General features: G+C 36.9%; 1 protein-coding gene across 1 annotated transcript in view; it reads right to left on the bottom strand.

The window, feature by feature from the left end:
* THOC2 (THO complex subunit 2) overlaps positions 1-15,950 on the bottom strand; it is an 83,526-nt gene that overhangs the window by 57,500 nt on the left and 10,076 nt on the right. Inside the window, exons 4-11 of the mRNA XM_072431292.1 lie at positions 13,363-13,414; positions 12,089-12,159; positions 10,931-11,052; positions 5,871-6,004; positions 4,354-4,520; positions 4,169-4,261; positions 2,639-2,794; positions 428-600 (exon numbers count right to left, since the gene is read on the bottom strand). Coding sequence (XP_072287393.1) covers positions 428-600; positions 2,639-2,794; positions 4,169-4,261; positions 4,354-4,520; positions 5,871-6,004; positions 10,931-11,052; positions 12,089-12,159; positions 13,363-13,414 — 968 coding nt within the window. The remainder of the gene's footprint in view (positions 1-427; positions 601-2,638; positions 2,795-4,168; positions 4,262-4,353; positions 4,521-5,870; positions 6,005-10,930; positions 11,053-12,088; positions 12,160-13,362; positions 13,415-15,950) is intronic.

The following is a 15,950-nucleotide window of genomic DNA, read 5'->3' as shown; positions in this document are numbered from 1 at the left end:
ACTAGTATCTATGAGGGTCCCCTGTACACCCTGAAAATTACAGGTCATTGTGACATACATATTAGGAGATATGGAGGTTTGTACACAGAGCTGTGAGGATGCAGAATTCACAGGCAGCTAGCAGTGGATACATTTCACAGGCAGAAATCTGAGCTCCTGCTATGAGATGGGGGCGGGGCTGTATGCTTTATCAGTTTTCTGAAAAGCTCCACCTTCTCCACAGGGACCTTGCTGTACTTGCAAATCCATGACTAGATATGAAAGAAGATATGTTTAAATACCCATTTTAAAAAAAACAAAAAGCAGGAATACCAGTTCCAACCTGCCTCACTATACCATTTTATTGATTAGTTCTCAAATTTAAAAACATTCTGGTATAAATAAAAAGATGATCCAAATTTATATTAAACGGAAAACACAAGCTTACCTTCTATAGAGCGGCTCAATAGTTATATGAATAAGGCTGCACAGTGCTATTGCAATCGATTTATGGGAGGTGGCATAAAAAGGAGGCATCTGATCCATTATATTTTGAGCATGCTGCCAGTCCCCAATCTTCAGTAGCGCTTCAAGTAAACCAAGCTTCTGGTTGTCGGTAGTCTGCAAATAAGTTAGTTACCAAACAGTAAAATACTGGATGTAGTTTTTTTTTTCATAAGTACATTTAATCCCCTTATAAAACAGGCAATTTTAAGATAATATCTAACAGTCCCAGAGCGAGTTCTCAAAATCAAAGGGGCAGCGAGAACCTGTGTACATGTATACAAATACATGGTAGCTTCCAACTATATAGCAATAATGACATTATAGATTAATAATTTTTTGGGGACTAAAAGAGGATAAACACCAGGAATAAAAGCTTTACATATTCATAACCCTTGTATTTTCTGGCAAATTGTGCGGTTATCACATGTTGTTTTCTTCTTTATCTACTCTACCATCCATTTAGAACTATGGAGGATAAACTTTTTCAGATAAAAAAGGAAAAAGGCGGCAAACATCACCTTTGCCGAGCACAAATGAAGGGGGGAAAAAGGGTGTTTCAGCCTTCATCCTTCGTAATATTGTATTTGCTTCATGGCTTAAAGTGGAGTGGAATAAAGTGGCTTTAAATGTTCATATTTATGCCTCTAGCCATTTTTACACCAGTTACCTAGTTATTGAAAAAGATTCTAACAAATCTTAAGCTTGTGTAAAGAAGAAACATTTGGTTCACGCTCAAGTGATTACCATAAACAGAAAGACATTGTAATAAAAGTCATTTCTATATCAAAGCTTAGGAATAATGCAGGCAGAAGTTTAGGAAACCACTTAAAATGATTCTACAGAACAAAAATTGATATCAAATCACAAGTCAGCAAGTAGAAAATATCCTGGCATGTTTAAAAATAATGAAATTTCTTCGTGAGTTAATAGTTTTACCAGTGAGCATATAATCAAATTATGCTTCGTTCAACAATAAAATATGAATTGGGATTTTGGTTCTGCTCATTTGTGTTGCCTCTTGAGTATAGTTCTGCAATTTTACTTACATTGAGAGCACTAAACCAAACAAACCATGAAATAATTTCACACAACCCAATTTAAAAAGAGAACTAAGGAAAAGTAGCAAAATAACACAACATAAAACCCTCAAAGCAATTAGAAAGTTCAAATTCAGCAGTGAAGCCAGTTTTATGAATGTAAAAAAGCAACTGTGTTTTAAAATAAAATTATACAATGAAAATGAGGAGAGATTAACTATGTTTTTTTAAAAGCAATGCTAATGTGGTTTACTTGTTGGAGCAGAAGGGAATTGGAATGATCCCATTACACAGCCAAATTTAATTTGGCTTAGTAAAAAAGTTTAAGACATGTTCGTTTTGAAAATCAAAATCACTGAATCACGTTCACACTTTTTCACTAAACTAAGTGAATATTTACTTTGGAAAGTGAAAAAAATCTGCTTCTTTAGTAAACACTATAAACCTGATTTAATAAAGCTCTTCAAGGCCTGATAGGATACACTTTACCAAGTGAAGCTGGATGATCCAGCAAACCTGTAATGGACCTGGACCAGGATTCAAAACATTTGTTAGCAAATAGCAAATGAATTTAAAGAAATCCATTCCAGATTTGCTGGATTTTACTGATGAAAGTGTATCCCCTTCTCTTTTAATAAATCAGGCCCAAGTGAAGTGCACAGTGTGCAGCATTCAATGTCCGGCAGTGTGCTCAACACTGCAGTAAACTTGACAGCCAGGAATTGCTGGGAAAAAAAATTTGCTAAGAGTTACAGTGGCATAGAAGGGAATACTACACATGTCCTAACGGATACTTTTTTTTGGTGAAATGGTATAGCATGCCAAAGGTCCACAAATAGTTTAGGATGTTTCCACATTCAAACTCTTGCTATTCTGCTACACTACCTTATAAAAAGAGGAAAATAAAATAACTGAAATATTTATTTTGTTAGAAAGTGGAGTAAAAAAAAAGGAAAAGTAAATTTTAGGCATGTTATTTTCACACGCTTTCTGTTACTCTGGCTGATTTGCTCCTGTAATTCTAGTCAAATGTCTAGTTTCAATAAACTATATTATTCTTAAATCTACAGGGAAAAAACAATACAATACACTGCATTAATGAAAGTACATTTTACCTTATCTGTCTTTTCATCATCCTTGTCTTTTTCTTTTTCCTTTTCTTCATTTTTTTCAGAAGAGAGAACTACTAAAGTTAGTTTTCTGACAATCTGTTTAGCTTCTATAACCTCCCTTTTGTGTTCATCGAGTATGCTGTTATCCAATGGCAGAAGCTAGTAAGAAAAATAAAAGTTTGAATTGCATATTTTCTATTAAAAAAAAAAGAAAGAGAAATAACTTAATATGTGTGTTTTTTAGGGGTTGGCTAAGGGATTCAAGTATTATTTAGCTAAATCCTACCTGAATCCCTTAGCCAAGGGGATAGTAGCATTCCATGGGAATGCAAAACTTACATGTAGGAAGGCAACAGATGGTGAAATGCACTGGTCAAATTCTGAGTGATCTCACCAAGTGTCCTAAACTGATCTCATTCACACAGGTGCATAACACAGAATCCATTTTTGGTTATCTTTTGGATATTGGAGGAAGGGTAAAAACATGGAATGCAAAGCAGTGATAAGCACTGCGGATTAGCAACATTTAAACCATAAGTGGGTCGGCTGAAGATTTTAGTCAATCGACATTGTGGACAGCAAAGATGTAAGCTTGCCCAGCACATAAAGGCAATCTTTCCTAAACAATAGGAAGCCCATTTACACTTCCTGTTTTCTGCAAGTCACAATAAAGCATTTATATTAAAAAGGACTAACCAATGATAGATAATGTAGACCATTTGTGACCTTGTTCTAAAAATTATAGCTTGCCCAGTCGGTGTCCTAATCCACTGCCTTTATTATTTTCTGAATCACTGACCCAGAAGGGGTGTAAAACCCAGTTGTTCAGATAATTGTGGAACAACTGAGGCCACAGTTAGCTGCAAGCTTATTTCAGGAATTTGACTAAACTACTAAAACTAAAGACTAACTTTACAGCCAAGCCATTAGCATTCTTTAGAATAAGTTCAGTACCGCAAATTTACAAAATACCTCTCTGATAGGTCCACTTTAATGTGAGGTGTGTTAAAACAATCCATTAGTTTTGAATTGGTTGGCAAGGCACAGAAATGGACCAAACATTGTACATCCAGCATTATTTCCAACACAGTGCACCAGAACATACAATAATAAGGTCATGTGCATCGTGAAGCTCTGGAATGCAAGTGCACCAGAGCTGCATTGTCTTAGGAGGACATAAGCACACCATTAGGAGGTATTCAATAGCCTTTATTAGAATCCATGCCAGGGTCTCACCTATATCCTGCTACCTAGCCTACTGCTGTTTTACCACACTAGCAGCACCCACTATAAGATCTTGCCTTCTTATGAGTCTACTTTCTGCTACAGCACACTTTCACCGAATATTTAGCAATTCAGTACAATGTTGTATTTCAAGTTATTATATAGCAGAGTAAAAACTTCCAAAGATAATATCTAGTTTAAGTAAAAAGTGTTTTACACTTTCATAGCTATTCTTTGTAAACAATACCAAATAATATATAGCTTTGACTATGAAACACATTCATGTATTCAGCTTCTTTAAAACCTTACATGTACATAAAGGTCTTCCAAATCAATAAGGTTTTGCTGTAAGAGAACTGCAGCAACTCTGTACAAAGATGATGGGGTTTCTCCATTGGGTTCCTAAAAAATAAAATGAAATAATTCAACATTGAGAGGCACAAAACCCATTGAAGCAGCAGAGCACTTGTCTCAAAGCAAATTGAATATCTTACCTGGTAAAACTTAAATTTAAATCCAAGGATGTGACACAACGTCTGAGGCTCACACATACCCATGTAGGATTCAATTAACGGGACAAAAAACTCATCTTGATCTGGTCGGCATTCAAATACTTCTAAGATTATATCCAATACTCTATTTGGATCAAGGTTAAAACATCCTAAGAAAAAAGAAAGCCATAATAATCCATATAGACAAAATACTAGATTTTTTTGTGATAACAATAGTATATATATATATATATATATATATAAATATATAAAAATATATATATAAATAGTAATAAAAAACAGTACCACACATACCTAGGGCTATACATAGTATAAGAAAATTCAAAGACAGACAATCCTCAAACAAGTGACAAGCCCATTAACCTCCCTGGCGGTCTGAATAATAAGTATTTTTAAATGTCATAGCAGTACATTTAAAAATACTTATTTTAAATTTCCCGCCTGGTCCCGCCTACCAGCCGCACGGTTCTGCCCCCCAGCTCCAAGCCTGCACGGCCTGGCCGGCATCTGCATTTATTGTTCACACGCCAGAGACGCAGATGCCGCCCGGCATTTATGTAGTCTGGCAATGCCCGGTTGGCATCGCCAGGGGAAGCAGATGGCATGCATCACTGGAGGAAGCAGCAGGCATCGCTGGAGGATGCTGCAGGAACGTGGGGACCAAGTAAGATTTAATAACCCCCTTATAATCCACCCAGAGTGTGGCTCGGGATTACCATACTGAAAATTAGCCCCGAGAAACATTCGGGAATACCCCCAGGGAGGTTAAAGAAACATACCAGGACTCCTGTTAAATCATACACCTACTAGATAAAAAATTTTTTCCTGACAAGCCAAGTATAGAAGCTATTAACTACTCTATTAATAGGTAAAATTAACTATTCACCTTCTATTCATCCTCTAAACTACCTAGTTTAAAATTTTTGTTACTATTACACAGTATTTATATAGCGCCAACATACTACACAGTGCTGTCCAAAGTCCATAGTTATGTCACTGTCCCACAAAGAAGCTCATAATCTAAAGGAAATTCGATTCTAAAGGAAAGCCAATTACCCTAACTGCATGTTTTTGGAATGTGGGAGGAAACAAGAGTACCCAGAGGAAACCAATGCAAACTCTATGCATAAAGTGTACTGGCCGAGTTTCGAACCTGGGACCTGTAAATCTTCCCCGTGTGGACATTTATCTAAACACTTGCCACTGCACTTCAGGGATGCATAGTGACGCCAATTTTCCAATGGACCTTCAGAAAAGGGAAGTAAGAATCCAGTGTCACTGCTGCACTCTAACAGTCCCTGACATGCAGAATAAAAAGAAGTCACCACATCCAAATACATCTGAAAAAAATATTTGTGGTCAGATACTCTGCATACAGACAGCAGATGAAAAATCAGCTATAATTTTGTCATGAAACCTATTTTTATTTCCATTTAAACATAAAATCCACAAATAAATTGTAGCAGAAAGAGAAAAATAGCTCACATCACCAGCCTTACCAATTAGGGATTTGATATTTTCTAGAATTAAATCGCTTGTTATACTCCCAGACATATCCTGTCCAAGCTCAGCAATCAACTTTGCATATCCTTCATTTTCTTCTCTCAATAAATTGAATTTCTGTTGCTTGTAACTGCAGAAAATAAAGAAAAAGGTTGGAAACATTAACATGTGGCTATCTTTAGGGATTTAGTGCACTACTCAGAAAAAGAAAAACCTTCTGACAGACATAACATAGAATTCACAGGACCACTGTAAAGTTTTTGCCAACCATTTGCATATCCGTCTTATCCTCATCTCTCATACGTGGCTTATAGAAAATTACAAAACATTCAGATGACATTTGCTTGTGGGGACAGTTTTGAAAACACCATAAGCACTCAAGGAACAAATATTTAGTTCGAGTATTTCAGTCTGGACACATGTTAATGTGGTCAGTCTTACATCCAATGTAAGAGAATATAAATATATATATATATTAGGTAGGAAGGGTAGGAAGTATTCTGTCAATTTAGCCTTGAGGAGATATCTGTTCAACAAAGTCTCCTTAGAGTCATTGGCTCTACTATACAAGTATCAATTTACAAGTACTGACTATATGACTGACTGACTGAGTATCAATATACAAGTGAGTAATTCTTAATAACACTGAACAGTTCCATGGTAGTAAAATCACAGACAGAACCTAGGATGAGGGATTGGGAAGCAATGCAACTAGGGTTTCATTTGGATCCCCATTTTAATGCATTAAACAGCTTCCACTTTCGTTGAGGAATGAGATATGCTATGGAATATGATAATTACACTTTACATTAAAGATAACAATGTGTGTTGACAAAAAATAAAAGAATAAATACTAAAACAAATATAACATCTTAGCCATCAATACAACAGCCAGATCTAAAACACAAGCCTGTGCATAGCTTAACCAGCTCATTAAGCTGCACAAACTCATTTGCCTTCTCTACTCCTGCCCCATCGTGTGCTTGTTTTGAGTAATTTCCAGTACTCCTGGTTTAAAGGAAAAAGGGACTCCTTTATGAATATCACAAGGCAAGCATAAGGCCATTTGAGCACCCAGTGCTGTCTCAGTACGGACAGCCCCAATCTGCGTTTGCTTTAGGTGCTGTTGATTTTATTATATATTCTTGTACAATTTCTGCAATTCCAAAAAGCAAAGCACAAATAGAGTCAAAGTCAAAACACTAGCGACAACTACTCCAACACTATCTTCATAATACAATACACAACTATGACTAAACAGTCAATGCTTCCAAATTCTGAGAGAACCAGGCTTAGTTTGGATCGCTGCTTTATACATATCACCCCTCTACAAGGCTCTATATTAATGAATGTCTTTTAGATTCCCATAAACTTAAAAAGGAAGTAAACCCAAAAACTACCCCAAAACAAAAAAAAATACATTTGCCTTCAATCCCGCAGAGCAGTTGATCTGTCTGAAGATTTTTTCCATCGGGTCCCGCGACGTCTCGGTATCCGTCTTCGAGCTTTGCGCTAGGCGCCGCCATCTTCTCTTTGTTTTTCCGGGTTCTTCTTCCTACATCACCCGAAACAGGCGCAAGATCGGGTGACATGGATAGGAAAAAACTTGCCGGTCTCACTATGCATGCGTAAGATTGGCACTTTCTTTCCCTTTTGGCGAAAGGGCTCCAGAAAGGAGCAGCCGAGAGCCTCCTGGGAAGCTATGTTGATAAACATGGCTCCAAACATTTCACAGATCTTTTTTAAAATGCTAAAAGTAGACTTATAAACAGTCTCTTTGAAGCTGCTTATTTATGAGGCAAAAAGAAGCCTTAAAAATAATTTGGTCTTTTATCAAACACAGATATCATGCCACGAGAGGTACCAGAAATAAACTTAAGCTCCATATACTGTTAGCAAAACAAGGACGGCACCCTTCAGCTCATGGCAGTCTCCAGAGGTCTAGATCAGCAGATACTGCTGATTACAATAATAATAATAATAATTACACTAACAAGCACAAAAAAAAAAAATTTAAAAAAACGACTGTGCTGAAACAGAAATCTGCACGGCAGCACATGATAAACCCTTTTCGGTTACTGCCAAGCAAAAAGGGTTTTCATTCTGGCCACCCATCTCTTCTCAGCTAAGTATTTTTACAAAATATATAAACTCGTGCTTCAGTTTATTGCTAAATGCTATTGCTAGTTAGCGTAAAAAATCCTGACCTAGTTTTAAATGTGTCCAAGTTAAGGGATGAATTTATGTATATTTTTGGTACCACAAGTACAAGTGTTACTTGAAAGTCATTTTTCTCCATATAAGGAATGCAAACAAGAAAAACATCCTTATTGTTATTCAGACATGTGCATATGATGGGTGGAGCTGGAATGAGACTTTAGGTCTAGAACTATAAGGGACACTTGTATGAAGCAACAAAACTCTTGCCTTTATATTACTTGAAAATAATAGGATTTCTAAGGCTGTAGCTGCATCAAAAGTCAAACAAATCCTGTAGCCTTTGAGCTTTTTTCTTTTATTTCTTTATTAGCCAAAACGTCACAGTTCAGCACGTTGAAAAATGCAAAGTGAAATCTAGTAAAGTGCCTACATAAAAGATTATTATTATTGTTTATTAGCTTTACATTCAAATAATTGATTACAAGCAGAGATCCCTAAAGAAGGTCATACATTAAAGTAGGCTTATCCAACAATTTTCATCAGCATGTAAATATAAGTGCAGATACATTTACAGGTTTCTCTAATCTCCAGCAAAGGCCCACAAATATGGTGATGGTGTAGCAGCAACTCCTGACTTTAGAGTGGTGTTGTCACTCTCTTGTTGTCTGTGCCTGTCTGCTCTACAGTGGGATGAAAAACTGTGCCAGGGAGCTGGGCTATTGGCATTGTCACTGCACTAAGCTTGACAGTTAGCCCCTGGCCACATCTAGTCCTGCTCACCACTCTCTGGATTGACTATGTTGCTAAAATCCTTCCACTGCGAGTATTACTAATCAATCCAACACTCTCTTTTTCTTAGGTTGAAAATGCTGCTGTTTAATGTTGGTTACATTGCTCCTACATAAATACCGTGAGTAATCATTGTCCCCCTAAAAATTAAAGGGGGTTTTTGGTACATCACCACAGTCAAAAAGTGAATGCAGCCATCACATCTAAAGACTGATAAGGTTTATTACTTTCCACTGTTTTTGCAGACTCCTCTCCTGTACTAAAATCATTTACTCTGATTAACTTGCACACTGTAAGCTTTTTATGGTGTACATTAAAAGATGCTAAAGTTAGAAAGAACTGATAAGGAGAATCCAGCATCATATTTTCCTTATTATTCACTAGATTTCAGCTCTTTAAATCATTAAGCCCCAGAATCACATGTAGGCATTACCACAGTTTCCTATTTTTATGTACAGGGCCTTGGCAGCACCTTCCACCAGTAATAATCTGTCTAAAGTCCATAAAGTAGCAAAAAGACCTGTTGATAATCTGACTAAAAAATGTATATTATAAAATATATATTATTAATTTCATTAGCATTTGATAAGAGAGGAACCAGTGAAGACAAATTAGGTAAAGGAAGCTTCAGCTTTAATTATGTAGGAATACATTTACTAAACTTAAGGCAAACATTTCTTTTCCCCAAGCATGTAAAAAAATAGCAATACCTTTAAATCTTTCTCCACCAGCTGTATCAAATACATATTCTTTTCTAAAATATGCAGCCTAAGGCTAAATTCTGCTGTCATCTCTAAGCATCCCCCCGGCCCCCCACACACACACACACACACACTTCTGACATATGCTCACAGCCCTGACACATAGCCATCCCTGAATTAGGCATCAGTAACTGATGTGCAGGCTTAGATTGGCATCGCCTGGTGTGGCCCAAGTTTTCATCGAACAGCCTAAAGTAAAGTTTTGTTAACCGACTGCACACTGGTAGCCTGTTTATTTTTCAAAGGGTTCTTTAAATAAACTACTTTCAGAGTCCTTTCCTTTGCCAGTAAATGTCATGTAAGTGATGTGTGGGAGGAGAATATGTTGGGCATGCTACATATGCAGCAAGCCCTATGTCTACAACCAGTTAATTATTTAGAGAGGTTATTGTCCACAAAAAAAAAAAAAAAAACAGAAAAGGAAACATTTCTGGTAAATGTAAACACTGGTACACTAATGCAATTGGCCATTCCATCCGAATATTTATGTTTGTTTTTGCACATGTTTTCAGGGGGAACATATTTGATGGTCCTGTCACAGAAGGGTTCTGGTCAGAGGTTTTTCACTTAAAACGTGCACTACTTCTAATACAGTTAGATTTGAACCCAGAAGTGCTTTGTTTAGCAGGTTAGATTTATCTCTGCCCAGGATCCACAAACAACTTATAAATATAACCTTTAGGATGCATGCATTTCCGTGGCAAAGGCCTGGAAATTATCCTAGATACCAATAGACTTTCTGAAATTGAAATTTAACTGTGTAATGGATAATGATAGGCTTGCCTGTATGCCTATTAACATCCTTTGGACCTTTGATAAAAGATGAAATCAATGGATGACACATCCTCACATATTCTTGCAATGTGGGAAACCTAACCCCTTTAACCCTCCCCTTTCCTATACTACCTTTTTCTTTCTCTTGGGACCACTAAACTGTTTGTTCAGAGTCACCACATTAGGTGCATTTTGGTGTCTTTAATAGGCTGGCCTGAATAGTTTGTCACTGAACTTTCTGTTTTATTTTCTCAGTTGATGCCCCCTTTGTTTTGTGTCATAATGGGTTTCACAGATATTTTAGATTTGTGTTTTGATGGGGTATGTTCCACTTGTGATACTCTGACCTTGCTTTTGAGTTATGTTAACAATGCCTTCTCTTGATTTATCTGTTCTTGTATTCCTACGCCACATTGTTGTGCAGTTTAGCGAGCCCTTTTGCGTTTCCATTCTCTCTGTTTCTCCTAAATGGTTCATTTTATTGACATTACATTTACTTCTGTTTTTAAAAAATAAAATATATATATGACACACACAATATGTAAAGTATACAGATCTTTAAGTCGACTTACAAAAGTTTTGTCTTAATTTTTACAGACTTCTGGTTGAACTGTTGGGATTGTTTAATTAGTCCAAGGGATTCCAGTGTTTCAGGATCTAAGCGCTCCTTAAGAATGGTGTCAGACACTAGATACTGTGACAGAAATAGAAAAAGGTTACAACAGACAGATATTCAATTAAAAAGAAAACCAAGGCATTATATTGAGCTCTGGCAGCCCTTCTATACTACCTCCTATCTCCAGCACCACAACCAGTGACATCAAAACCTAACACTTTTGGATTTAATGTGGTTCCATCTTCCAAAACCCCTATTTAGTCATATAGTGATGCAGAGAGCAGAGCAAGGAACCAGGGCACTTAGTTCCATTATATTTCATCTCAAAATGTTGCTTTAAAAAAAAAAAAAAAAAAACTATTTCTGTAATGCAAAGTTTTTTATGAGAAAACACGTAGAGAAGCCTAAATTTTGGCTGCTATATGCAGCCAATCCTCCCCATCAGCACATCATAACCAATATCTCAGTCTAGAAAAGAAATATTAATCAGTAGCAGGGATGAAATGCAAGCTTTTAGCTCTTTGTGAGCATTTCTGTCAGTTAGCCCAATAAAGAGTGGGTGGACACAGACATAACTTTTTAGGCTGCCAGATCGTGAGATGCCCTGCTCACTTACAATTTAAAAAGCAAGTCCAAAACTATAAAGAAAAGTAGGCCACTGTTCTCTCATCATATTAAGGAAACTGCCTCCCTTTATGTCTACAGAAGAAAAGGAAAGATTCACACTGCTTACCTAGAACCAAACCTATGAATAGTCTAATTGTGGCCAGAAGGTAACAATAGAGCCTGGGAAGAGTAGAGTAGCTAACAGTAGAATGCAATAGGACATTGCTTTTTTAAATGCATGTATATGACAATTAACCCCCCCCCCCCCTTTTTTTGGAGTTTTGGAAATGAGATTTACTGTAATAGAAGGTTGAAAGATGGAATCCTAAGTGTTCATCCTTTTCAGTTATTCTGATGAAAGTCTGCTCATGAAACTGGTAATCCAACAGTCGATCCAACAGAATATTTAGTTTGCTTCTGTCTCAAAACATACTTTGTAGATCTAAAATATTTACATATACATCCACTACCCTATGTTAATGTAATTTTTCCACAGTCAAACTCTTACCAAACATGATGATACCAGCTGAGTAAAATGATCCCGCCGCCATTTTTCTTCAAAACAGCTTGTTTCGATATCTGTGTATGCAAAACATAATAGGTATCAGGCTTAAGGTTAAAAAAAAACATTATGGTTAGCCTAAACACCAAAACATTTTAGAAATAACAGGTTTAAAGACAAGGTTGTCCCCAATGGTTAACATCCTATCTACCTCTGTTGTGGTAAAGACTAAAATTTTGACCCAATAACCACGCTAGGCCATCTATAGCAGGCAGTGAAATCTGTTATCTGCCAGGCACTTAATTATTGTTCTTGATAATTTATGCTTTCTGCAACCTATTTCAAAAAAAGGTAAGATTCCCCTTAAACCCCCCCCCCCCCCCCCCCCACAATAACCCCCAAAATTAGTCTGGATGACAGAAAACAAAGTTTTCTGACAGCAATTTTTTAATGCAGAACAACCTTGGAAAACTAAGCTGGGTATTTGTACATCACTTCATTACAAAAGTCTGTGGGGAACAAATATATATGGAGCATTATCTGAGAGAAGACAACAGCAAATGCTCCTGCCCAATTATCATGCATGAATTTTTCAGAGAGGCCAGTGTCCAACCCTTAAAAATAGTAGTGCATTCCTGTTCATCTCCCTGTCTGAGAATTATTACTTAGCCTACAGGTCCAAGTGGGTTAACATTTAAAACATCCACTAGATTCCCTTTATTTTACTGGGATAAATTTTGTTATTGTCCCATTCATACTTTATTCCTCCTCTGAAAAAAGACATACATTGATTAAACATAGTACTGTTGGAAGAACCCACCATGCCAAACTATACAGGTAGCGCAGCAACATTAGTGTCTTTCGTTTGTTGAACACTTTAGGAATGTCACCACTTTTTAGGGACTGGCATTTTAAAAGCAGATGCTTTGTCCTGAATTTAGTTAGGAGATACATTAATGCACTAAATTTTAACAGTACAAACCTTAGCTGGGCAGTTTGATATTGGTCATTCCTAACAGCCTATTTTGGGGAGAAAAAAAGTCTCCAGTGAAAGGATATAGAAAGATTTGTAATTTGCTAAGGATTTATTTTTGTAATGCACTGTAGGGATCCAATGGTTTATTTACCTAATACAAAACTAAATAATAAATGAATGCAGTAAACAAATTCTACACAGACAAAATTCTATATATATATTACTAGTGAATTTTTATTTGTTGTTTGGCATTAAAGATCTGCCCTTTAAAAATAAATGGTTGAATATGCTACATAGCGCTTACCTAAAATACAAAATACGTCTGCCAATATTGAAGGCATGTCTTCTCGTAAATCCTGACAAAATAAGAAAATGGAAAAAGAAAACATTAATTAGTAAAACCACCCATGTCAGTACTGCTGCTTTTTATTTTATTCATTTGGCCCTCATGCAGGGCGTTTTTTGTGTATGACAGTTGAATTGGGAAAGGAGAAAAATCTTAAAAAGGATTAGAGACTCCTTCTGTAACCATGTGACAGTACCAGACCAATTATGAGGCACCTAGCAACCAGGGCTGTGGAGTCGGTACCTGGAGTCGGAGTCGATAAAAATGTTTCGACTCTTGACTCCTGATAAATTTAAATAATAATTATAAATATTTAATAAAAAATACAGCAAGTTCAAGTGTCCTATTTCACAAGCAATAGTCATTATTAAATACTTCCCAATAGTCATAATTAAGAATAAAGCTCAGTGCACAGTTGTATTTCTACCAGTGTAAAGTTCAGCCGAGCTATTACACAGCTATTATATAGCCTGACATTTACATTAATGTAACCTGGATTATGTACATTTCAAAAAGTGTTTTCATTTTATTTTAGATATAACGAGTGTAATGATATAGGTGTAGGTGAGTGCTATGACCTGATTTGTGTTCAGGTGTCCTGTCTGCACTCTCCATATATGCTCCCATCCAGGGCTGAACTTTACCATCATTTCGCACCACCTAATACTAGGAAGTTAGTTAAGTGGCCCCCCTGGCCTTGGAGCCTCCCACTGCCTTGCAGAAGATCAGCATACAAAGATAAAGACAGCAGCTGCTGCGCAACTTCCTTTGTCTGCTAAAAGAGATTAGAAGAACTTGAAGGAATAGATTTTTGGATTCAACTCTGTTCATGTTTAGTTTAAAACTGCATGGCTGCTTGTGTACTATGATGGAAGGCTGTGTTCATGTTTCTGGATAAAACTGCAGGGCTATGTGTATGTTTGTGTGTATGGTACAGGAATGTATGAATGTTTGTGTATAGTGGATATTGTGTGTATATTTCTGAGTAAAATGTAGGGCTCCATGTTGTGTGTGTATAGAATATATGTTTATGCATGTTTTTCTGTATAGGACAAATTATGTCTAAGTTTAGTGCAGGGCTATAGCTTATTGTGTGTTGTGTGCATAGTGCCGTGGTGTATATATGTTTGCAATAGTGCAGGATTATGTGTATGTTTGTATTTAATTTAAAGAATATGCTAGTTAGTATATCATATTTTATATTTAAATTTTAGTGAAAGCGGCACCCCATTCACAACGGCAAAATGTCTGTCAACAAACACGATAAAGTCTGCTGTTTATGAGCAATTTACATTATCAGGTGATGGGAAACATTACGTGTGCCAATGTATTCTTGAAGATGATGGTGGTGAAAAACGTATTCTTGAAGATAATGGTGAAAAACAATGTGATGCAAAAATTAGCAGTTTCAGTGGGTCTATCAAAAATGCACCTACAAGAGCATCAAATTTGAAAAGACACTTGCAGCGTTTTCATCCTAAAGTAATAAAAGTTGTAAATGAGAAAGATATCAATGAAAATATTACATCTACTTCTGGCATAAAAAATGTTCAGAAATCTACTGGAGACGTAACTATGAAGATTCTTTATATCTGACAAAGTTACCATAACAATGACAGGAGAAAAATTAAAAACCCACATTATTGAAATGGTAGTAAAGAATAGTGTACCACTATCCTTCTTTTCACAGCCAGCCTTTTTAGACCTAAATAGAGAAAGAGAAAGTAGAAAGAAACTTATAATTGAAGAGGCCAGATGTAAAAGGGAAGATCTACGAAAAGGTCTGAAGGGACATTTTGTCTTCATAAAAATGGATGCATGCACACGTCACAGAGTCAGGTATTTTGCTATTATTGTTAGATTTGTTGATGAAAATATTAAACAATAACGTGAACCTTGGGCGTAAAGGACACCTAGGCACTTCACACCAATGTCTATCTTCAGAAGTACGTGGAGGATGTTCTAGAGGGTTTTGAAATGAGGAATTAGACTTTGATTCCTACTTGGAGAAAATGAAACTTTCAACAGTAAAGCAACGTCGGATATGCATGAAAGATAAAAGACCAGAAAATGTCCAAATAAGGAGATTCCAGCAGGAACCCCCCTAGCAGTAATACCAAGTGTGATTTGGGGTGGAATCCACTTGCAAAAAGCGGTAACCCCAAGTCGCACTCGGAGTAACTTATAAGCCCCCCTTACCCGTGCCCCGCGCTCCATCGGCGATCGGACAATCCCACTGTGATGCCGGGGCGTCTGTCCGTCGGCGGGCGGAAAATTTAAAAGCAGATTACCGAGTAATCTGCTTTTAAATGGCGCCCGGGTCCTGCCCACGTCGCTGCGCCTATTATCAGTAAGATGCAATGCACCATGCAGGACTTCTGCATTGTGAATCACATCTAACTGGTGATGCGAGCAGCAATAGTAAATTCCAGGGGTGATGCTATAGCTATAGCTGCTCGCATCACCCGGAGGATGTGATGCTTGCATCCTCCTGGTGATGCGAGCAACCGTTGGTGTATTCAGGGGAGTGAGCAAGGCGGGGACAT

The sequence above is a fragment of the Pyxicephalus adspersus genome, chromosome Z (genome assembly GCF_032062135.1).
Source record: "Pyxicephalus adspersus chromosome Z, UCB_Pads_2.0, whole genome shotgun sequence".
NCBI lineage: Eukaryota > Metazoa > Chordata > Amphibia > Anura > Pyxicephalidae > Pyxicephalus > Pyxicephalus adspersus.
Note: the sequence above shows the minus strand (reverse complement) of the source record. Positions and strands in the feature narration are given on the sequence as shown.